General features: G+C 39.3%; 1 protein-coding gene across 2 annotated transcripts in view; it reads right to left on the reverse strand.

Annotated features, from left to right (window-relative positions):
• LOC121871956 (cadherin-86C-like) overlaps positions 1-25,593 on the reverse strand; it is a 175,694-nt gene that overhangs the window by 52,769 nt on the left and 97,332 nt on the right. For both annotated transcript variants that reach the window (XM_042374585.1, XM_042374582.1), the window contains exons 6-11: positions 18,707-18,847; positions 9,523-9,646; positions 7,598-7,796; positions 2,641-2,713; positions 1,242-1,394; positions 269-427 (exon numbers count right to left, since the gene is read on the reverse strand). In XM_042374585.1, coding sequence (XP_042230519.1) covers positions 269-427; positions 1,242-1,394; positions 2,641-2,713; positions 7,598-7,796; positions 9,523-9,646; positions 18,707-18,847 — 849 coding nt within the window. The remainder of the gene's footprint in view (positions 1-268; positions 428-1,241; positions 1,395-2,640; positions 2,714-7,597; positions 7,797-9,522; positions 9,647-18,706; positions 18,848-25,593) is intronic.

Consider the following 25,593-nt stretch of genomic DNA (forward strand, 5'->3'; position numbering starts at 1 on the left):
AATATGTACTGTATTTCACTAATACATACTGTATAAATAATATCAATGCTCCAATTAGAGCTACAGTACATGGCATATCATTAAATTGTTCCGGCTAATGGGGATATCCCTGTACAATCATTCTGCAATCTCTGTATTTGGTTTACTAATTTTTTTTTTAATTTGACATATTAATATTAAATTCTAAGCTTACAAAATAGGTTAAGTACTGTATCTGTTTACCTATCTATTATAGTGATGAAACTGGGTGAGTGTAAATTTGTCTTACCCTCATTATGGAGGTACCAGCAGTGATGTTCTCATAGATCTCGGTGCGGTACACTTGCTTGCTGAACACAGGGATGTTGTCATTCAGGTCGAGCACATTGATCCTCACCTGCATGGTGCTAGATGCTTGCCCTGTCCCCGAAACCTGCCGTGCTGCCACCTGTTAGCCAGTACTGACATGTCATTTACTGTTGTCATAATGTAATAACTGCACTTCAACAATGAAGGTCTTTAAGCATGCAACAAGGCTAGTAATATGCTAGTCCAACAACAATAAAACTGGATACTGTAATACAAAATCATCTATTTAATGAAAACAGAAATCATCCTCTCATTATAAACATTAATTAAACTCATGAAAGTAAGCAGTGAGACATTAAAGGAATATCTATTTTGGCTTCAAGAGTGGTCAAAGGAATGGATGCTGACTACTGAGAAATGGATGAGGATGCACCCTGATCATACTAATACACTGTGGAAAGAAGTATTCAACATGTCCCAATGTGACAAAGACATTTCCTTAACTGATATCAGAAAGACCTGAGTGTTTATATTGTTAACAAATTGAAGTTCTCAGATCACCAAGAAAAAGTGAATCATGTTTATTAACAAGATTCACTGATGATACATTTAAATGTTTTTACAAATACAGGTATATATATTATATATATATATATATATATATATATATATATATATATATATATATATATATATATATATATATATATATATATATATATATATATATATATATATATATATATATATAATATATATATATATATACATAGATATATATATATATATATATATATATATATATATATATATATATATATATATATATATATATATATATATATATATATATATATATATATATATATATATATATATATATATATATATATATATATATATATATATATATATATATATATATATATAAAGTGTAAAGCACAGTAATGTACCTTAAATTCAATTCTGGGTCGGGTCTCATAGTCCAGGAGGGTAGGGTTCTTGACCTTGATAAGAAAATCTTGGGAATTTCTCACTATGTTGGGTTCCACGGTAAAGATCCCATCATCACCTTCCAATTCGATAGCAAACATGCCTTTCAGGCCCTGCAACACAACACAATATTGCAATAAACATCATTCCAGTTGAGATTTTACCATAGAATATTGCACTTCTACAACTAAGGTTTTTAAAGCATCACCATCATTAAATGAGATACTGTATACTCTGTATCTCAGAATCGTTCAATAGGATCATCTACTTGCAATATGGTGTTTTGTAAATTTTTCATGGAAGAGGTGAACTAACAGCTATGCACTTAATTATATGTATGTTGAGGTGAATGCTTATGTTCTCTACAGCATTTAGAAGTATTGACCTAGACAGATGCATTATGTGTAATAATAAGAAAATAAATGCGAGATAAGTTATGGAATTTTTTTAAACTTTGGTCATGTGGTAATTAATGCATTCATGTTTGCAAATTTACAGCTACTGTACTATCATGTTAAGAAATGCTTAAAATATAAGTCTGAAATACTTTAAAATATTCGAAATACAGAAGTACACTGGTTAGTTGAGGTCATCCAGGGAAGTACTGCTATGAAGAAAATGTAACCTAATTTATGTTAATTAAAGTTCTTCTCTTTGACCATATCACTTTTAGATTTGTTACTTTATTATAAATATGACTTAAACGTTTTAGTTATATTTTTTCAATCACACCATTAATTAGAACCCTCTCGTTTTTTCTTTCTATGCTTCACTCCTTTATCAAGATGTTATGAATGAAAAGTGATGACGACAGTAGTCTGATCTGAGAGTTTGCATTATTGATTTTTGTTACAATTTCCAAGATTATGAAAAAACTCAAGAGTTACACTTCCAAACAATCCTGGAATAAGACCATGAAAAGTTGCATATACTGTACTATCCATTACATACTAGGAAAATGTGGAAGTACAGCAATAAGGAAATGTGAAAGTTACATTGACTGCCCATACTAAGATACTGTAATGGAACACGGGAAGAGCTCTAAATGAAGACGTTTATAGAGTGAAGTCCATTGTTCGTACAGTATAAATGAGGAAATCAATAAGACCAGTATCATGTTCAGATGGAGGGAGTGTTATGAGGTAACTCAGTGGTGACTGATGGGGGTAAGGGAAGTTTTTCTCTCTGGCACTGAAACTATGGGGTCATTATCACAGGGGTGTTTAAAATGGGTTAAGCAGGCTTGTATTCAGATAAAGAGCAATAATGAGGGTTAGGGTGAATATCTTAATAGTAATAGAAGGACTGTGCCTAAATTAGGGGTGTTTGATATTTGGCAGTAGGAATTCCAAGACTCACCCGCTTGAGGAAGGCATTAGGAAAGGCGACTATAGTGTCTGCTGGGCTGTTCTCTCTCACCTCCCCAACATACCTGGAACATTTACAAGTGTTTAATCCAGAGCTTTGAGCAACACACTTCACACAGAGAAAAACTTTCAAAATGAACTCTCTCTTCCGCTAAGTATGTGAAAGATGTACAAGCATTAGGTAAGTAAATAAATAATTTGGATACAAAATCGCTGAATTCCAAGTAAAAAATCGGTGCAGAGAACAAAACAAAAATCTTAAAATTTGGTAGAAAATTAAGAACTCCTGCAAGTCTTAATATCAACTAAAGCTCATATTAAAATCACTGTAGGTGTTGTTGAAAGTGATCGCTGACCAATACTGTACACTGTCACTCACACTAAGTCACGGCTCATAGATAAAGGTTGTAATCATTTTGTCAGAGTCCACAACGATAAACCCCAAATTCTTTTCTTTTTCTTTTATCCTCTTCACCACTGATCGGTTCGTTAGCCGCTTGGGCGATCGGTCACGTCTCTGATTACTTTTCCTTTTCTTTTATCCTCTTCACCAAAAGATCGGCTCGCTAGCCGCCGGGGCGATCAGTCACATCTTTGTCATGCACTGTTGGCAAATACTGGGCATGCACCGGCTCCTGAATGTACCTGAACCCGCTCCAGTGTTGGTCAAGTCTTGTCTTGAAAGAGCTCACACTCGGTGCCATCACAACACTCTCTGGTAGATTGTTCCAAGAGTTTACAACCCTCACTCCGAAAAAGTTTGCCTTCACAGTTTTCTGGACTTGTGGCTTCTTCAATCTTGAGCTGTGACCCCTTGTGGGGCGAGCATCCGCCAGCTACAAGTAAGGACACTCGACTGAGTAGTGCCCCCCAAGATGCTTATACGCCTCAACTAGATCACCCCTTGCCCGTCTGTAATATGAGCAAGGCAAGTTCAGGCGCTCCAATCTCTCAGGGTAGCTGAGGTGCCGAAGTGCAGGCACCAGTCTGGTGGCCCTCCTTTGAACATTTTCAACCAACTGACAGTCCCTAGCATATCTCGGGGACCAGACAGGGTGACAGTAATCCTGATGGGGAAGCACTTCACTCTTGAAGATCGTTACGAGGGACGGACCGTCTAGATATCTGAACGACCTTCTTATAAGACCCAATAATTTATTTGCCTGGTTTACCTTCTTCTCACAATGGCCCGAGAACTTCAGCTCATTGTCAACATACACACCTAGGTCCTTCTCACATTCACTCTCAACTAGTGCAGTTTTCTCATCCCATTGGGACATATGATACGCCTCCTTACCGTTGGTACGCCCCAGGTGCATCCTCTTACATTTGGTGACATTGAATCTCAGCAGCCATTCCTGGAGCCCACAAAGGTCCTTTTGCAGCTCTTCACAGTCAACTTGGTTCTTAATTTCCCGAAATAACTTAGCGTCATCGGCAAACATTTGTAAGGAGGAGTGTACAACGTCAGGCATGTCATTTATGAAACAAACAAAAAACAGAGGGCCCAATACACTGCCCTGTGGTACCCCACTTGTGACAGGTACGGATGACGATTTCGTGCCATTAATCACCACACACTGCTTGCAGTCATGTAGAAAGTCTTCTATCCATGCAAGGACATTTCCCCGAATTAAGTACCCTTCCAGTTTGATTTTCAGCCTTTCATGGGGTACACTGTCGAAAGCCTTGGCAAAATCTAGGTAAATATTGTCAATATTACCACCCCGTTCCAGAATATGGGTACAAATATCCAATACCTTGAGCAATTGTGTTAAGCAGGAGCGCCCCGGCATAAAACCGTGTTGGCAATCCTTTACAAGATTGTTTCGTATTAGATGTTCCATTGCGGCATCTCTGATAATACTCTCAAGAACCTTACATATTATGCTGGTCAGGCTCACTGGTCTATAGTTGTTCATGGAGTGCCGATCGCCCTTCTTGAAGATAGGACTCACATAAGCCACTTTCCATTCACTGGGGACCATTTGTTCATCCAGGCATTTACAAAAAAGGATCTTCAGGGGCTCTGCAAGCTCGTTGCACAACTCTCTTAGCACTCTAGGATGCACCATGTCAGGACCGGGACTCTTATGGACCTTTAGCCTGGACAGTTTATTTCTAATACCCTCTTCAGTGGACACAATGTGGGTCAGTGCTGTGTCGAACCGTCTGTCCTCAAATGCAGGAAGGTTAGTTGAACACATTGGAAAAGAAGCTATTCAATGCCTCGCCTTTATCCTGTCAGAATCTGCGTAACTACCATCCACAAGCCTCAGGTCCGATACTCCTCCTCGCGTTTTCAATTTCGACTTTGCATAGCGGTAAAACGCCTTTGGGTTTGACTTGACCTCGCTTGCAACCAGCCTCTGGAACTCCTTTTCAGCCCTTCTACACTCTGTCTTTGCTTGGTTTCTGGCTCTTGCATACATCCTCCTGTCTTGCCCATCGTTTGACCCAACCCAAGTCTTGAATTTCTGGGTTTTCTTCTTAATTCTGTTGACCGCCGCATGGTTCATGTGTAGGGATCCCCTCGTATTCCTAGAAGCACTGGGTTTGGTCTTGGGTATATATTTATCGATCAAATGGGTCACTTTACTAGTTATGATATTCAGCGTAGTGTCTGCGTTCTTGTACCTTAATGAGTCAGGCCAGTTGATACCCCTCATCTCTTCCCTCATCCCGTTGTAATTTCCCTTGTAATGTTTGCACCTTGGCCTGGCCTTATCCTGAACTAGGTAACAGTTAAATCTGAATGGCAACACTATATGGTGACTGGTGCCAACTGGGGCAAGGTATTCCAGTTTGGCCACCATACCCTCCTCGTTTGTTATGTTGAGGTCAAGTGGCTTGGGTGATTGCTCCCCTCTGTAATGTGTCGGGTCTCTAACATGTTGGAACAGAAAATTATCTCTCAGAGTTTCTACAAAAAGAGTAGCAGGGTTATTCAAGTCATTTGGGGTGGACTCGTTTCTCCAGTCGATGTCGCCATAGTTAAAGTCTCCCATGATAAGGAGATGGCTAGGGTTGAGCATTGCCGCGTTGTTTATTAAAGTTCTTAAGTTCCTTTGATTTAGTGGGCCACAGTTTGGAGATCTGTAGATACACCCGACGATAAGTAAGTCCCCTCCCTTTAATTTAATTTTACACCACTTTGACTCTTCAAAAATATCCTCTCCCTGTATCCTCGCCTGGCTGGCTCTAAGGTCTTGCCTAGCATAGATAACCACACCCTTCTTGCAAGTTTCTTGAGAAAGGTTCGTAAATGAGTCATATCCAGCAATACTGAACTCACATTCCTCTGGGTCGATTCTCCTGATCTTGTACAACAGTTCTACAACTCCTACGATATCTGGTTGGTATACTCTTAGTAGTGTTTCAAACTCCTCTCTCTTATCGAGAAACGTGTCAGTATTAGTGTACATGACATTCAAGCCAGAATTTGTTCTCGGTAACGTCTCTGCTCTTAGTAGTAACCCCTCTCCCTCCCCCATTCTCAGAAGCTGCAGCATTTGCCAAGTACACTGTATTTTGCAGGATGTGGTTAGAAATGTCATTGTTTACACGGCGCTCGCCTCCTCCTGTCCGGTAGGCGGAGCTGGTGCCGTCTCCGGGTGGGGGGTTGAGTGGGTGGAGGGTGTGCTGCTGCCCCCTGGCCCTGTGTCGGCACACTTGCTTCCACTACCCTCCCCCTGAGTATAACCCGTGTATGTCCCCGTTCTTCTTTGACTCCTCCCTCTTGTGCTTCAAGTCCTGCAGGAGCTTCTTGTGCTGTTCCCTCTGTATTACCGTGCGATCTGGGTGAATGAATACATCCCGAAATGCCTCGCTCTTTGCTTAGTTTTTTGCCTGCCGAATAACCTGCCATTTCTCTTCCCTGCTCGCTAGTGTGATCCTGAGGGGACGAGGCTTATCCCCCTGCTTTTGTCCCAGCCTCCTCACATCCTGAGGGGTTGATGGAGTTTTCAGAACCTCTGTACAAATTTTTTGAAACAGCATCTTATCGTGTGTTACCTTACTCACAGTTCCCTCCGCCTGGCTCTCTGGGACTCCAAAAACTATTACATTGTTCCTGCGCTGGAGCCGTTCCTGGTGTTCCTCCTCTCCCCTAACAGTAGGTCCGTTAATTTAGTGGTTCAAAGTGTTCACACACACACACACACACACACACACACACACACACACACACACACACACACACACACACACACACACACACACACACACACACACACACACACACACACACACACACACACACACACACACACACACACACACACACACACACACACACACACACACACACACACACACACACACACACACACACACACACACACACACACACACACACACACACACACACACACACACACACACACACACACACACACACACACACACACACACACACACACACACACACACACACACACACACACACACACACACACACACACACACACACACACACACACACACACACACACACACACACACACACACACACACACACACACACACACACACACACACACACACACACACACACACACACACACACACACACACACACACACACACACACACACACACACACACACACACACACACACACACACACACACACACACACACACACACACACACACACACACACACACACACACACACACACACACACACACACACACACACACACACACACACACACACACACACACACACACACACACACACACACACACACACACACATCAATTTTGAAATACTATCTACGATATTTAAACTAATTCAAGATTTAAAATTTACTTTCAAGCCAATTTAAACATTAACACATTATTGTCCATAGTCTGACGAATTTGGAAATCTCATCTAAGCTACCACAAGGTTTTCTAAATTTTGCTTGAGGTCTTCACATGCCAAAACTTTACACTTTAACATACATTTCATAGACGAATTTAGGAATCATCATGTCAGAGTCCATGATGACAAAGGCAATCTCAACAGTGGAACTGTAGGTTTCCTCAGGGTCCCGAGTGTTCTCATTTTCCATCTCAACAGCTGTCACCTTCACCAGGATGGGTTCCAGCGTCACCATAATTTCCAGCAACCTATTAACTGTGTTCTGCAGTGTGATGGAACCTGCAGGTGGGGGAGGAGGGGTGAATAAGATGGTCGGAGGCAAGTAAAGCAGATGAAGGAACAGGGAGGAAGGACAACGAGTCATGGTGGGAAAAGGAACAGGAATCACAGGGAGGCAGAAACGGATGGAAAACAAAGAAAATGGGAATGGATGCAAATAAACAGAGAAAAATGATAGGGAAGGAATTTTATATGATAAGGATGGAAAGGGATGAGGGATACCATGGATATAAATGGATAAGCAAGAAACGATAAACAAAGCAAAAATGAATACAGTACTGTACTGGGAGTGTGTGTGGAGGAAAAACGGTTGGGGTAAACAAGTGATAGGAAGAGAATGAAGGACAAAAACAGAGGTGATAATGATGGAAATGTAGACAAAGAGACAAAAGAAAGTAACAAGACAATCCTGGAGTCTCTATATTGCCATTGTGATTGTCATGCTTCTTAATCTTTGATTTTATTTTCAGTGTTCCGTATGTAAGTGTTTGTTTAATCTCTCTCTCTCTCAATGTTGTATTTATCGTATTAATAATATGATCAAGACAAATTTTCTAATATCAAATGTCATTAAATATTTACAACTTTCACAGCTACAGAAATCCAATAACCAACACAATAATGGAAAACATATGAAATCAAAATGGTGTGAAGTAGGAGGGATCTTTTCCACCTCCACCCCCATAGAAACTTTTGGGAGGGAAGCCTTCGGGGTCCTTCTCATTAAAAGTGAAAGTGGGTCCCATAGGCATGACTGCCCGTAAGGAGCAGTGTGGATACAGCACACTGTAAACTAAGCCTTTGGTACACATGGAGGCAGCATGGCCGGTACTGCACTCGACCGCATTCACTTCCCCAAGTTATAAACTTAGGTACCCATTTACATCTGGGTGAACTGGGAGCACCTGGAGATCGAACCACCAACCCCTGGAACAGGAGGCGAGCGCTGTATCCGCTCGACTGCCATTTTCAGTACCTGGGAACAAGGAACACTGCTTCTAAGCATTAGCACACACAATTGTTGACAAATAAGAATGGGATATGATTAAGAGAGAGACAAAGAATGTAGATTTAGATATAGATCTATATCTAAATGTGTGTGTGTGTGTGTCAGAGAGAGAGAGAGATATATGCAACAACAGGGGGCGGATCCAGGGGGAGGGGGAAGGGTCTGGACCCCCCTTTTCATCAGAAATTTCCAATACTTTTTCTTTAATGCAGTATTGTACTCAGGCATTTTTGTATAGTAAAAAGTAATTACTATTGACCTCAGAATATCTCCTAATATCAAGTACACATGGCTTCAAAATGGCCTCAAAAAGCCAATGATATTGGTCAGATTTAAAAAACAATTTGGAGGGGGGCTTCCAGCCCCCCAAAAAAAAAACCACACACACACCAGCTAGGTGGGCTTGCTGTGCTCCCCATGTTCGCCCACCCACAACACTCTTGGACCCCCTCCCCCCTTCTTCTTTTCATATCCCTGGATCCGCTCCTGAGTTACAACACAATAATCAAGGCATTACTCTTATCATACATGCAACTAAAATTATTTGGAATTATATCAATATTTGTACAGGTTTACATACCACGACATGCTTAAGTACAAACACAAGTAGGTTTAGTTACACACAGAGATTAAGTACACAGGTTTATGTACAAACACATTAAATATACCACGTTTATGTACGCACTATTTTAAGTACCAACAGAGACAGTCACTCACCAGTCCGAGGGTTTATGGAGAAGAAGGGAGCGTACTGTGTGGAGGACGCCAGCATGGAGAAGCGGAGCTCTCGAGCCACACCACGATCACCATCCACAGCTTCGACTTTCAACAACTCGTCGTCCTGGTGAGAGAGGAAAATGATCAGCGTTCCTCAGTAGGGCTCATTACTTTTTGGGGAGGCTGGCAATTTACTGAGGGGTCATTATTTTATTGTTGGGCTCATTATTTAATGGGAGTATTTTATTGGGGGACTGGTAGGTTTTCCTTAATTTACCGGTTCTCATGAAATACCCGTATCATTTCATTACTGAACATAATCGAATTACTGGGACAAGAAAGCAAAAGAGCAGGAAAACGAGTCGGTGATTATTTTATTTAATTTCCCCATACATATCCGCATTCACAGCAACATTCAATCTATATTTCAAGGCATCTCTGAATGTAGTATTTCTTAGCATTTTCACTGATCGGCTTGTTAGTCGCTTGGGCGGTCAGTCACGTCTAAATTACGCACAGTTGGCAAGTACTGGGCAAGCACTGGTTCCTGAATTATATCTGGGTGGGCTCGCTTTACTAGCCATATTCCCTCATCCCCAACTTCTTGGACTCCCTTTTGATATTCTTGTATCCGCCCCTGACTGCGTCTGTAGCAAATAATGATGCAATATGGGTGAATATATGAACAGAAAGGTGTATAAGTGAGAGTCAAATATTACAAGGGTAATTACAGCACAATTAGGTGGGAGATGAGGGGTATTCACTGGCCTGACTCACTAAGATACAAGAACGCAGACACTACGCTGAATATCATATCCAGTAAAGTGAACCATTTGATCAATAAATATATACCCAAGACCACACCCAGAGCCTCCAGGAATACAAGGAGACCGCGAGACATTAACCATGCAGCGGTCGTCAAATTTAAGAAGAAAACTCAGAAATTCGAGATGTAGGTTAGGACAAATGATGAGTAGGACAGGAGGATGTATGCCAGGTCCAGGAACCAAGCAAAGTCAGGGTCTAGAAGGGCTGAAAAAGAGTTCCATATGTGGAAAGCGAGTGAGGTCAAGTCAAACCCAAAGGCGTTTCACCGCTACGCAAAGTCAAATTTAAAAACACGAGTAAGCGTATCGAACCCGAGACTTGAAGATGGTAGTTACGCAGATTCTGACCAGGACAAGGCGGAGGCGTTGAACAGATTCTTTTCCTCGGTGTTCACAAGGGAGGATGCAAACAATATTCCTGCATTTGAGGGCGAATAGTTTGACACAGTGCTGACCCACATTGTGTTCTCAAAAGAGGTTTAAAGAAATATATTTCCAAAGCTAAAGGTTATAAAAGTCCCAGCCCTGACATGGTGCATCCCAGAGTGGTAAGAGAGTTGTGCAACGAGCTTGCTGAGCCCCTGAAGATCCTGTTCTGTAAATGCCTGGATGAGCAAAAAATTCCTGGTGATTGGAAAATGGCTTATGTGGGTCCTATATTCAAGAAGGGGGATCGCCACAACACAAATAATTATTATAGACCAGTGAGCCTGACCTGTATAGTGTGTAAAGTACTTGAGAGTATTATAAGACATGCCATGATGGAACATGTACTACGATTCTACGAAACAACCTTGAAAAGGACTGCCAAAGCGGTTTTAAGTGGGGACGCTCCTGCTTAACACAATTACTCAAGGTACTGGATATTTGGACCCAAATTCTGGAACAGGGTGGCATATCGATAATACATACCTAGATTTTGCAAAGGCTTTCTACAGCGTACCCCATGAAAGGCTGAGAATTAAGCTGGAAGGGTACAGGATTCGGGGAAGAGTCCTAGAGTAGATCGGAGATTTTCTTCAAGATTGCAAGCAGTGTGTGGTGATTAATGGTGCGAAATTGTCATTTGTACCCATGACTAACGGGATATCACAGGGCAGTCTATTGGGGCTGTTGTTTTTTGTTTATTTCATAAATGACATGCCAGAAGCTATACACTTTTCCATACAAATGTTTGTAGATGATGCCAAGTTATTCAGGGAAATTAAAAACCAAACAGACTGTGAATAGCTGCAGAAAGATTTCTGAGCTTCGAGAGACGTTGAATAAATGGCTGTTAAGATTCAATGTCACGAAGTGTAAGAGGATGCACCTGATGTACCAATGGTATGGTGGCGCATATACCCAACGGGACGAAGAATCTGCATTAATAGAGACCGAATGCAAAAAATGACCTGGGTGTGTATGTTGACAATGAATTGAATTTCTCAGGACATTGTGGGAAGAAGGTGAATCAAGCAACTAAACTGGAAGGTCTTATAAGGAGGTCGTTCAGATATCTAGACGGTTCCGTCCCTTGTAACAATTTTCAAGAGTGAGGCGATTCCCCGTCTGGAGAACTGTCACCCAATCTGGTCCCCGAGATATGCTTGGGAATGTCAGTTGATTGAATGTCTCCAAAGGAGGGCCACCAGATCGGTGCCTGCGCTCCGGCACCTCAGTTATCCAGAGAATAGAATGCCTGCTGCTGCCTTGCTTATACTACAGACCTAATCGAGGTGTATAAGCATGTCCAGGGGCACTCCTCAGTCGAATACCTGGAGCTGGCAGATGCCCGCCTCACAAAGGGTCACAGCTCAAGGTTGAAAAAAAGTCACAATTCCAGAAAAGTGTGAGGGCAAACTTTTTTGGAGTGAGAATTATGAACTCTTGGAACAACCTGCCAGAGAGTGTTGTGACGGTACCGAATGTGAGCTCTTTCAAGACCAGACTTGACCAACACTGGAGCAGGTTCAGATATAATTCAGGAACCAGTGCATGCCCAGTACTTGCCAAAAGTGCGTAACAAAGACATGACTGACTGACTGCCCAATCAGTGGCGAAGAGAGTAAAAGTAAAATAGTGTGAGGGAGCGGATCCAGGAATGTAAAAAAGAGGGGGGGGGGTCACTGTAAGCCCCTAGATTTTTATTTTTGTTTTAAATCTGATCAATATCATGGGGAGTTTGAGGGCAATTTGAAGCCATGTACAGTCTCGTTCAAGATTTTCGAACACTGCTGGAGACAGCTGGCAACTCAAGGACGTTTGTTTACTATAGTACATACTATAATATAATACGAAACAACAAAGCCCAACCATTAATTAAGCAATGGGGAACTAAGTAACCAGTCACCGATAACCTATTACATCCATTCATAATTACTGTATTACTACGTACTATAGTAAACAATCGGCCTTGAGTTGCCAGCTGTCTCCAGCAGAGTTCGGAGAATTTTGAACAAGACTGTACATAAGATATTAGGAAATTCTGAGGTCAATAGTAATTACTTTTTACTATACAAAAATGCCTGAGTACAATACTGCATTAAAGAAAGGAATATTGGAATTTTCTGATGAAAAGGGGGTCCAGACCCCCAGGGCCCCCACGCATCCGCCCTGAATATGTGTACAGTAAGACAATTATGCTTTGAAGATGTATATTGTATATCTAAGTAAAAGTGTATGTGTGCAAGTGTATTGGTACAAGTATGCTTGAAGATATAAATGTGCAGACTATGTGTGTGAGTGTATGAGTATAGGTACTACAAGTGTATGTGTGTGTGTGTGTGGATGTTCATGTATGTGTGTGTGTGTGTGGATGTTCATGTATGTATGTATGTATGTATGTATGTATGTATGTATGTGTGTGTGTGTGTGTGTGTGTGTGTGAGGTTATGTGTTTAGGTATAAATGTTTATGTATGAAGGTCATATGACTATATTAACATGTATATAAAGATGCTCCAACACGCTGGTTTGTGAACGTGATATACATAAATGGACAAACGTACAACCAAGAGAAGTGGTCAAACCGAAGGCACATAAATTCTCGGTAGTTGAACACACTTACAAAGGAAGGAACGGAGGTGGGTGTAGTGGTGTAGGTGTGTGGTTTGTGACCCTGAGTCTACATCCGTAATAATCAATGAGTTTGTGTATGTACTTGCGCTGTGTTGAGTGACCTTGATGACACACACACACACACACACACACACACACACACACACTACATATACACATACATATTTTAAAACACTGTTCACTTGTAATTTTTTTTTTGTGGGGGGGCAAAGTTATTTGTACTCGTGTAGTTCTGTACTGTTCTTCCCGTTTTTGTGGGTATTATTACGTAGCAGAACAATTGTTATGTTTCTTCTAACATTATCAGTGCGCAAAGTACTGATGCGTGTTTTCTCACAACATATTGGTAGTGGTGTATTCCTGTTAATACATATTAATACCATATCCAATTTACATAAAGCGTGTTTGTTACAAGAGGACTGCGACGTACGCAATATTGTTTTGTACTTTTGAAGAAAAAATATCGTAATTTATATAACATACTTTAGTTACCGTTACAGATCCTGGTGAAAATGGTGACCCTTCAACTCACGGAAGAAAACCGAGACGTAAACAGAAGTTTAAGGCACAACTACCACTCTACATAAAACTTTTTTCTTTTCAATATAACGAAGACATTTACTGAACAGCTTTTTAGTACCTTAACAGTTTCTTTGCTCTGGCTGTCTCTATTTTGTGGGGAAATGTCTAATCATTTCAGGATTTTGTTTTATCTATTCAGATAGAGGTGGAGAGGATAAAATAAAGATGGGTAAAGTGGAGGTGACGGTTATCAGGAGTTATTTATAGAATAGGTTCATTTTTACCAGAGGTGTTGTTTGGATGATAGTAAGTAATAAAAACGATACGACAACCTTTTTCTTTAAATCTACGTACATTTTGTTTTCATTTTTCTCTACTTTTGATCATAAATCACCTGTAATGAGCAGGGCATGAAAGATGAGGATAATTACGGAGTAAAACACAACGAAACTGATCACATGGCTGTAATTTCATGTTCCAACGTGCTTTGTAAACGAAGAAATAAATATTTTACCATAAATATTCCGGCGCCAAATCCCCTGTGGCGCCCATTGTTCCCATTGTTTCCTTGTGGTTATCAGCATATACCTGGATCACGCGCACCTACTGTACAGTGATTTACTTGCACACACACACACATATATATATATATATATATATATATATATATATATATATATATATATATATATATATATATATATATATATATATATATGTGTGTGTGTGTGTGTGTGTGTGTGGTGTGTAAGTGATGGAGATTCTCATTGGAATATTGATTACCATAAATATTGGCTTGGTTATCTTTTGTTTTCAATTGAATGGGCTTCACTTTCATGATTTTTTTATGTCATACGCAAATCCATTGTTTTTTCTCTTTCGCGCATATGGTTTTTGAACCTCGTCTATGTATAAAGGATGAGATTCATATAGGTAGAATCGAATCCCATAATATGGGTTTTTATACATTTCCAGTTTCTTTCGAGTATCATTGGATTCTAAGTGAACTGTATTTACTTTATATACCCAATAGCTACCCATTAGAGGTGGCCATGCCGAAGGAAGAAGGTCAGTGGCCTATGTAGGATTCGTCCATTGTTCTTGATATTCTTGTCGAGGGTTATTTTGAAGCCCAGTACTGTTCTTGATTCCACAGCTTGGGCCGGTAGACCGTTCCATAGGTCTACCCACCCTCTGTGCGAAAAAGTATTTCCTTATATCCGTTCTGTTTTATAACTTAGCGAGGTTGTAGTTATGTCTCTTCGTGTTAGTGGTGTGAAAACATCACAAAGAAATGTTCCGGGTTCACGTTTGTCATCCATTTCAGGGTTTTGAATGTTTCAATAAAATTTGTCCTATTGTGCCGTTTATGTTCCTATACAGTACTTATTGTTCTTCCCCAAGGAGAAGCTAGCCATCTTGTTTTTCAACTGTATAGTTATGTTGTCGTGTTCGAGTTGTTTATCGCTTCTCAAGTTATCTGTGCTTGTGGAGGATCAAGACCGTCTGCAAAAGTTCATCTGTGAATATGTACTAGTTGGGAGGACGTGCAGGTGCTAAAAATGTGGCAGAGAACTTACATTCAATTAGAATTACTTGCTTCGGTGTTACACACAGTCTTACTCTTACGTCCACAGAAGACGTAAAATTACACTTCCTCGAGGCCATTGATGCACTGTATCCACCTCAATCTTATGGTACCGTAAGTTCTTCTGTTTTATATGCCGGGGGTTAGGTTACGTTTTGTGCATTGTCGTTTACATTTTCTTATTTAATACCATGCACATAACATCTCCAACAAATTTTGGTGCATTCCCCTAATTTTTTTCCGGTGATAACCGTCTACCTAAAGTTGACTCTAAAGTTAATTAATTAATTTATTGATTTTTTTCATAAAAAAGGAAGAATGTACCAGGCATAGGGCAATAAACTTTCAAATTTAACAACTGAAGTTAATTTTCATTTTTTTTTTTATGTTAGACTTTTAAACATTAACTAGTTAATATTTATTTGTTTAAGTTAAGTTAACCAGTCTGTGACTAAATTGCTTAATGGAATTTTCGTGTGGATTAAATAACATAATAACCTGTAAATGTCTTCCCCAAAATATAGTTAATAAAGTTTGAATACCTGAATAGTCGCAATGGGCGCAAGGGTTGGTGTTTTATATTACATACTTGTCACTTTTTCTCATGAATTACTCGATTAATTTGATGAAATTTCGATTAAGTTAAGTTAACCAGTACAGTATTTTAAAAGTTCGCAAGTTAATTTAATCGTTAACTTGTAGAAATTAATGATTAAGTTAATTAATTGCCCCATACCTGGAATGTACAAGCGAGTTTTATTTCTCATAATTTTGATTTGTGGATGGACTAGTGTAATACTAACCTTGTTACGCGCTTAAAGACCTTACTTGTTGAAGCGCAGTAATAACATTATAACAGTAAGAACGAATCCAGGTAAAAAAGTCACAGGTAAAAAAGTCACAGAAAAAAGTCACAGGAAAAAAGTCACAGGAAAAAAAGTCACAGAAAAAAGACAAAAAAGTCACAGAAAAAAGTCACCTAACCTAACCTAACTTAACCTACGTGCATCACATATAAATTGTGTTGTCAATATGTAAAAGTCATGTATTGTCAGTTAATAACGGTTTTAAAATGTTTTTAGTTTCATTACCTTAAATGTGACTTTTTTTCCTAGCCAAAATTGTGATTTTTTTCCGTGATTCATATTTTGTCCAAATAACATTGCTAAATATTAAAACACCTAACTACAAGTGACAAAAACCAAATCAGGTGAGTACACAGAATAATTAAAAACTGAAGTTTGCTAAACAGCGAAAAATTAAAGTGGGGTCCCATACGCACGACGGCCCGTTAGCGACAATGTGGACCCGACACAGCACACTGTATACAGGGTGATTCATAACTTTGTTACCACTGTAATGGTGAATAAAAAAATAACTACAAACCTGTAGTCTTTTCTTAACGTTATTTTTACACAATTACACCGGAAATAAAGTGTCATTACTCAATATCAATCAGTGGTCCTCCCCACCCTGCTGTATGGGAGTGAGACACTTGAAAACTTTTAGTAGTAACAAACTTATGAATCACCCTATACTAAGCCTTCGGTACCCGAGGAGGCGGTATGGCCGGTACTGCACTCGACCGCATTCACTTCCCCAATTAGTTACCCATTTACAACTGGGTGAACTGGGAGCGCCCAGGAGTTAAACCAGCAGTATAAGGGATAGCAAATACAGCAAACTGTAGTTTAAGCTCTCGGTAAGGCCGGCACTGAACTTGACCTCACTTCCCCAACAGTAAAATTAGAAACCCATTTACAGATGGAAACGTCACCGGGACCGAACCAGCGACCCCTAGAACTGGTCCTCAAATAACCGCCAGCTCTACTTCCCCAATTCCCTTTAATTAAACCTATTTTCCCCATCAGTAATATCATGACGTCTCCAGTAGTTGACGGATTAATATTCATCATTTTCTTTTTGAGCGCTTTACTGTCTTAACTATTATTTCTACTGTTACTTACTGTACCTTAAGAGCCTTACTATTCGAAGTATTATTCACATTATTACTATTACTACTATAATAATCATTACCGCAATCACCAATATTACCACCTTGAGAGCCTTACCACTATTTTTTTTGGGGGGGGGGCACCCCCCCCCCCCTACATCCTTGTGTAAGGTGAAGCGCAGAAGCGTTTACAGCGCCCAACAGGGAAGCATGCTAAGTTCATGCTTGCCTTATGTCTCATGAGTTAAGGGCGTAGAAGCCTGAAGAGTCGAGGGCATAGAAGCCTGAAGAGTCAGTGGTTTATGTCATCAAGTTATTGGAAGCTCCAACAACTTGTCCCTGAATACGAATTCGCAACTTTCGACTTACACCAGGTACCTACTTTACTACTAGGTGAACAGGGACTAATGGGGGCTAGGAAGTAAGTCCAAACAACTTCCACCGGCCCGGGAATCGAACCCGTGACATCTCGCTTGCGAGGCAAGAACGGTACTGCTTCTACCACCGGTCCCCCACCACTATTATTAACAATATTACCACCTTGAGAGCCTTACCACTATTATTAACAATATTACCACCGTGAGAGCCTTACCACTATTATTAACAATATTACCACCTTGAGAGCCTTACCACTATTATTAACAATATTACCACCTTGAGAGCCTTACCACTACTATTAACAATATTACCACCGTGAGAGCCTTACCACTATTATTAACAATATTACCACCTTGAGAGCCTTACCACTATTATTAACAATATTACCACCTTGAGAGCCTTACCACTATTATTAACATTATTACCACCTTGAGAGCCTTACCACTATTATTAACAATATTATCACCTTGAGAGCCTTACCACTATTATTAACAATATTACCACCTTGAGAGCCTTACCACTATTATTAACAATATTACCACCTAGAGAGCCTTACCACTATTATTAACAATATTACCACCTTGAGAGCCTTACCACTATTATTAACATTATTACCACCTTGAGAGCTTTACCACTATTATTAACAATATTACCACCGTGAGAGCCTTACCACTATTATTAACAATATTACCACCTTGAGAGCCTTACCACTATTATTAACAATATTACCACCTAGAGAGCCTTACCACTATTATCATCTAGAGGGCTTCACTATAATCACCAATAATAACTACCTACTGCTACTACTGTTATCATCGTAACATTTATTACGTCAATTATCCTCTCCGTGACCTACCTTCAAAGTCTTGCTGGTGATGCGGGTGACGGGTGGGGCGAAGATAAAGATGGGTGGCTGGTCCTGACGATCCTCCACCAGCACTGACACTCCCACACAGATGATGTTCCGTGTGTCATAAATCTCGTTAGTGTACGGGTTCTGTAACGAGAGGTTAGGTTAGGTTAGGCAAGTATGGAGGGTGGGGGGGGGGGTCTCTCATACCTGGTTAAAGTCGTGTTATGACGTCCATCGAACACAAAGAGAGACAAGCATAAACCAACCATTTTCATAATTAATTTAACCACAGCGACACTACATACATACATGCATGCAGGTTGACAATCCCTTATCAGAAATCCTTGGGACCAGATGTATTTCGGATTTCAGAATTTTTTTTTTTTTTACAGGGATCAGCCCACCCGGTCACAGGTCACTGACCCACATTGGGGCAAGGGGGGCGAAAATATAAAAACAATTATAATAATAGTAATAATAATAATAACAATAATTCATAGGTCTAGGTCGTGTTTCTCACTTTTGATATTTTTTTCATTCTTTTATTTCTTTATTATTATTATTATTATTTTATTATTACAGTATTATTGTTATTATTATTATTATTATTTTTCATTTTATTATAAATTATATTTACTATGAATAATTATTATTATTATAATTATTATTACATTTTCGCTCCCCAAGCCCCGATGTGGGTCAGTGACCTGTGCCGGGTGTGGGCTAATCCCTGTTAAAAAAAAAGAAAAAAGTTTTGTTCCACAAAAATTTTTCGGTTTTCAGAGGTTTTCGGAATTTCGGATAAGCAGTTGTCAACTACATACTGTACATACCTGTACATACACAAAACTGACGAGCATCACATTTTATCAGAAACTTCTATTAAACAAAGAACAGTTTATCTTTCAGCAGAAATAAGTAAAAATGCAATATAAAATCAGAAAAAACTGCCCCCCCCCTACACAACGTCGAGGTGATACACCCAGAGCCGTCCCTAGGGTATGACAACCGGTGCGACCGCCTCGGGCCCCGCGCTAGTTGGGGCCCCGCGACCCTTACCTCACCCAACACCAGAATTAGTAACCGCGTTAAACTGACCTCACCTTAACACCCAGATTCAGGAGACCACCTGGAGGATTAGCGACTAGCACAGTTCGGCAATGCATCTGGTGACATGAGGTTAAAGGTAAGATTAAACCACCCCACCTTACCACCCAGACTGAGAACAATGTCATTGTTTACTGTGCTCTCTGTCGAAGAAGAGCGAGGACGTTGACAGCGGTCGCCTGACAGTGTTGTTGAAACTCTGTATCTCCAGTTGTCCGTGATTTGTGTTTTGTGAAATTGTTGTCTACATTAATTTACTATCGTACTCAGCCTTCGTTTTTTTATTGTAACATGGCCAGCAGGGATAGAGACAGAAAATACATCTCAGGTGCAGAGAAAAGACAGAAAAAAGGGGAGAGAAGAAATAGCAATGTTAATGAAAGGTTCACAAGAAAAATATGTTTTAAAAAACACCAGAAATTAGTGCAAAAAATGACCTGAGCGACTGTGATGGTGATAGTGTGGGTCATATTCAAGCTGAGGAGAGTACTGAAAAAATACTAAGGCTTTAAAAATGGACAGGTCTACCTACGCTAACGGTCATGCTGATGAAGATCTATGTGATCCAGCCAACTGGCCACATTTACTGAACACTACGACAATTGATATTTTGGTAGAAAAGGGACCTGTTAAGGTATCTAGTGAAAATTAGGTTTCCAAAAAATGGAGAAAATCTACAGTTTTCAGACGACTTTTACATGCGAAGATGGGGAAATATATGAAAGATGTTATAACATAGTAAATTACATAATACTTGGCATAGTAATAGTATGATTGGGGGATTAACAATATGCATATTAAAGTATGTATGTATGTAACTATAACAGTTATATATTGAAGTCTTTAAACTGCTAGGGGAACATATGGGCACGGGGGTGGAGGAGACTGCAGTGGGAGCGGGTAAACAAAGTGAAAGATTACAGGGAAATAGTGTTAGGGAGGACTCGGAGCACGACTAACTTAAATGTCTACTACGCGAACAGTAGAAGTATGAGAAACAAAATGGATGATATTAGGGCCTTGGTATGTACCGAAAAAATCGATATAATAGCATTCACTGAAACATGGATCAACCTAGACTCACGTGAATTACCTGTCGAATACCAAATTGCGGATTACAAATTGTTCCATACCGATAGGCCGTCCAGGAAAGGAGGTGAAGTAGCAATCTATGTCAGGGATAATCTGAAGTGTGAAATAAATAAGGAAATCAAAACTGAGCAGAAAACAGAAACAATTTGGATAGACTTAATCGACGGTAGGGAAAAATTAATCATAGGAGTAATATATAGACCTCCCAATCTTGATAGAGTTAATGAGCGACTTATCTGGGATGAAATGCGCAGGGCTTCCATACACCACAAAGTCTGTATAGTAGGCGATTTTAACCTTGGCCAAATAGATTGGACTGACCTTACGGGTAACTCAGTATCAGAGGATTTCCTCGAAACGATCCAGGACTGCTTCCTAAATCAACATATAACCGAACCCACCCGGGGTAATAATATACTCGATTTAGTTCTGTCGAACAGAGAAAACCTCATTAGCAATGTCGAGGTAGGGAACGAACTTGCAAACAGCAATCACAAAGAAATTAGATTCCAGTTAGATTTTCAGGTCAGACGTAAGGAGAATTCCATTAAAGCCCCAGATTTCAGAAGGGCAAACTTTGATAGTTTAAAGAGGCAGCTGAGAGAGGGGGTGTCGTGCTTGGGTGTGAACCTGACAGATGACACCGACCTGATAACGAGATCTGAGATTGCCGAGTTCCACGACAATTTAAATAATGAGTTACTTAATGCACAAAGGCAGAACACACCATACAAAAAACTCAGATCAGACAACAATGACCCTAAATGGATATATAATTATTTAAAGAACATTATTGGCCAAAGGAAGGCTATAGGTAGAAGGATACATCGTGGCGAAATTTACCTCCGGGAGTATTATAAGGTATTGGCCGGTAGGGTTAAGACCGAGAAAAGAAAAGCAAAGAGAAATTATGTACTGAAGATAGCAGGGGAGGCGAAGACAAACCCCAAAGGATTCTACCAAATGTATCAAACTAAAACACGAGATAAGATTGGACCAATATGTTCAGATACCGGCGAGCTAACTGATAACGACGGAGAAATGAGCAATAATCTGAATAAATATTTTTCAACAGTTTACACCAGCGAAAATTTAAACATGATACCCGAGGCACCGACTCTATTCAGAGATAGTGAAGAAAACAAATTAAGCGAGATAGTAGTGACTAGTAACGATGTTAATAAGCAAATAGACAAACTGAAGCCTAATAAGTAACCTAGTCCCGATGAGATATTTGCCAGAGTATTAAAGGAATGTAAGGAAGAGCTTAGTATGCCCTTAGCAAAGTTGTTTAACATGTCATTAAAAACAGGTGTAGTACCAGAATCCTGGAGGATAGCGAATGTAATACCGATTTTCAAGAAGGGGGATAGATTACTATCCTCTAACTACCGGCCAATCAGTCTAACATCAATAGTAGGCAAATTACTAGAATCAATCATTTCAAACTCTATTCGAAACCACCTGGAGAAGCACAAGTTGATCAATGATTCCCAACATGGCTTCACAAGTAGGTGTTCATGGCTAACTAATCTATTAACATTCTTTTCATCAGTTTTCGAATCGGTGGACGAGGGGCACAATTATGATGTGGTATATCTCGACTTTAGCAAATCCTTAGACAGAGTCCCCACGAAAGACTAATAGAAAGGTAGAAGCGCATGGCATCAAAGGTAATATCCTTAAATGGATTAGGGCGTGGTTACGGGACAGGAAACGGCGAGTGAGCATAAACGGCACTAAATCGTATTGGAGCAACGTCACAAGTGGAGTTCCCCAAGGCTCAGTACTTGGACCATTATTATTTATTATGTACATAAACGACATAGATATCAGCATAGACAACAACATAAGTAAAATTGTTTAGGACACTAAAATAGGACGTGTAATTAAATCTGACGAGGACTCTGCAAAACTACAGGAAAATCTAAACAAATTTTTCGAATGGTCGGAAAAATGGCAGATGAAATTCAATGTGGACAAATGTAAAGTACTCAGTATTGGAGATGTAAACAGGGAAACCAGTTACCAGATGAACAACGATGCCATTGTGGAATCCGACTGCAGGGAGAGAGATTTAGGAGTAATGATAAGTAGGAATCTTAAGCCAAGTAAACAATGTGTTTTTGCTCGTAACAAGGCTAATAAAGTAATTGGATTCAAACAAAGGAGTGTTAGTTACAAGACTAGCGAGGTCATCCTAAAACTGTATCTTGCTCTTGTGAGACCTCACCTGGATTATGCAGTTCAGTTCTGATCACCGTATTACAGAACGGATATAGAATCCTTGGAAAGAATTCAGAGGAGAATGACAAAACTAATCCCGGGCATTAGGAACCTTGAGTATAGAGACAGGTTAAAGCATCTTAATTTGCACTCCCTCGAGAGACGTAGAGTGAGGGGCGACATGATGGTGGTGTATAAATGGAAGTCAGGGCTAAACAAAGGGGACATTACAAAGGTACTCAAACTATCCAACCAGGAGCGAACTCGTAACAATGGTTTTAAATTAGACAAATTTAGATTTCGGCATGAAATAGGTAAACACTGGTTTTGAAACAGAGTAGTGGATGAATGGAACAAGTTACCAAATATCATCATTAACTCGAATACGCTGAATAGCTTCAAACATAGGTTGGATGCTTATATGAGCAATAGGGGTTGGGTGTAGACTGGACTGCCCAGTATGGGTCAATAGGCCCGCTGCAGTTTCCTCCATTCTTATGTTATAAATAAATAAATAAATAAATAAATAAATAAATAAATAAATAAATAAATAAATAAATAAATAAATAAATAAATAAATAAATAAATAAATAAATAAAAAAAAAAATAAATAAATAAATAAATAAATAAATAAATAAATAAATAAAAATAAATAAATAAATAAATAAATAAATAAATAAATAAATAAATAAATAAATAAATAAATAAATAAATAAATAAATAAATAAATAAATAAATAAATAAATAAATAAATAAATAAATAAATAAATAAATAAATAAATAAATAAATAAATAAATAAATAAATAAATAAATAAATAAATAAATAAATAAATAAATAAATAAATAAATAAATAAATAAATAAATAAATAAATAAATAAATAAATAAATAAAAAAATATATATATATATATATATATATATATATATATATATATATATATATATATATATATATATATATATATATATATATATATATATATATATATATATATATATATATATATATATATATATATGTGTGTGTGTGTGTGTGTGTGTGTGTGTGTGTGTTAAGAATGCAGTGGATGAAACGCCCTGGGCCCTGCACCCCCTTTGGGACGACTCTGATACACCTACACAACGTCGAGGAGACACATGGACACAACTCCCTACACAACGTCGAGGAGACACACCCCTACACAACGTCGACACACCCTTACACAACGTCGAGGAGACACACACACAATCTCGAGGAGACACACTACACCACGTCGAGGAGACCCCTACACAACGTCGAGGAGACACACACAACTTACACAACGTCGAGGAGACACACCCTACACAATCTCGAGGAGACACACCCCTACACAACGTCGAGGAGCACAACGTCGAGGAGACACACCCTTACACAACGTCGAGGAGACACACCCCTACACAACGTCGAGGAGACACACCCTTACACAACGTCGAGGAGACACACCCTTACACAACGTCGAGGAGACACACCCCTACACAATCTCGAGGAGACACACCCCTACACAACGTCGAGGAGACACACCCCTGACCCTCCATGTTAGTGGCGACCTACAACCTCGTCATTATCTGTCTGTTGGCCTTAACCTTGAGACCAATGTGTAGGAAGGTTGTGGCAGCATAAGAATAGTAACTCATTAATAACGTCTCTCACAATCACTGTGGCCATAAAGCTTCGTGACTTAGATCTACTTTTAGGACAGATGAAAACAAGTTGGAGATGACGGCTCCCGGTGGTGAAGGTTCACAGGCTTGGTCCTCTCTCTCCCCAGTGATGATGGGTGAGATAAGACTTCTGAGACTTTGTGTCGTTTGGATGTCATTCTCGCTATTACTATTTCTGTTGTATTCTAAAGGAGTAAAGAAAGATTCGTTCTCACACCTCCATTTACGTGGAATTAATTTAAGGTCGGAAGCTATGAGAGCCTCAGCCGAAATTCGCAATTAATTAAAATAAAAATTGCTTACGTCGGTAGTTTATCGGATTATTGTAAATTAAATTACGAAAATTACATCTGTAAAGAATGTTTATGTAACTTATGTTGTGTTTACACGCAACAGAGCATAGCAGAAATTAGTCTACTAATTTTCAACATGGCGCCCCACAGCCGAGGGTACAAACTGCCCCCAGGGGGATCATCACGTCTCCCTGAAGACAAATGGCTGCCTGGCACCCCGCTCCTGCCAGTCCTCAGCTATATTCATGATATAACAGAAGGATATATAACATAGCAACCTTTTCTTTAATGATATATATATATATATATATATATATATATATATATATATATATATATATATATATATATATATATATATATATATATATATATATATATATATATATATATATATATATATATATATATATATATATATATATCCACAAAGGTAACGTGAAGATAAATCTTGTTAAAACTCACAGGAAAAGGTAGATACTGGAGTGAAA

Source organism: Homarus americanus, unplaced genomic scaffold, assembly GCF_018991925.1.
Source record: "Homarus americanus isolate GMGI-L3 unplaced genomic scaffold, GMGI_Hamer_2.0 scaffold33556, whole genome shotgun sequence".
NCBI classification, from domain to species: Eukaryota; Metazoa; Arthropoda; class Malacostraca; order Decapoda; family Nephropidae; genus Homarus; species Homarus americanus.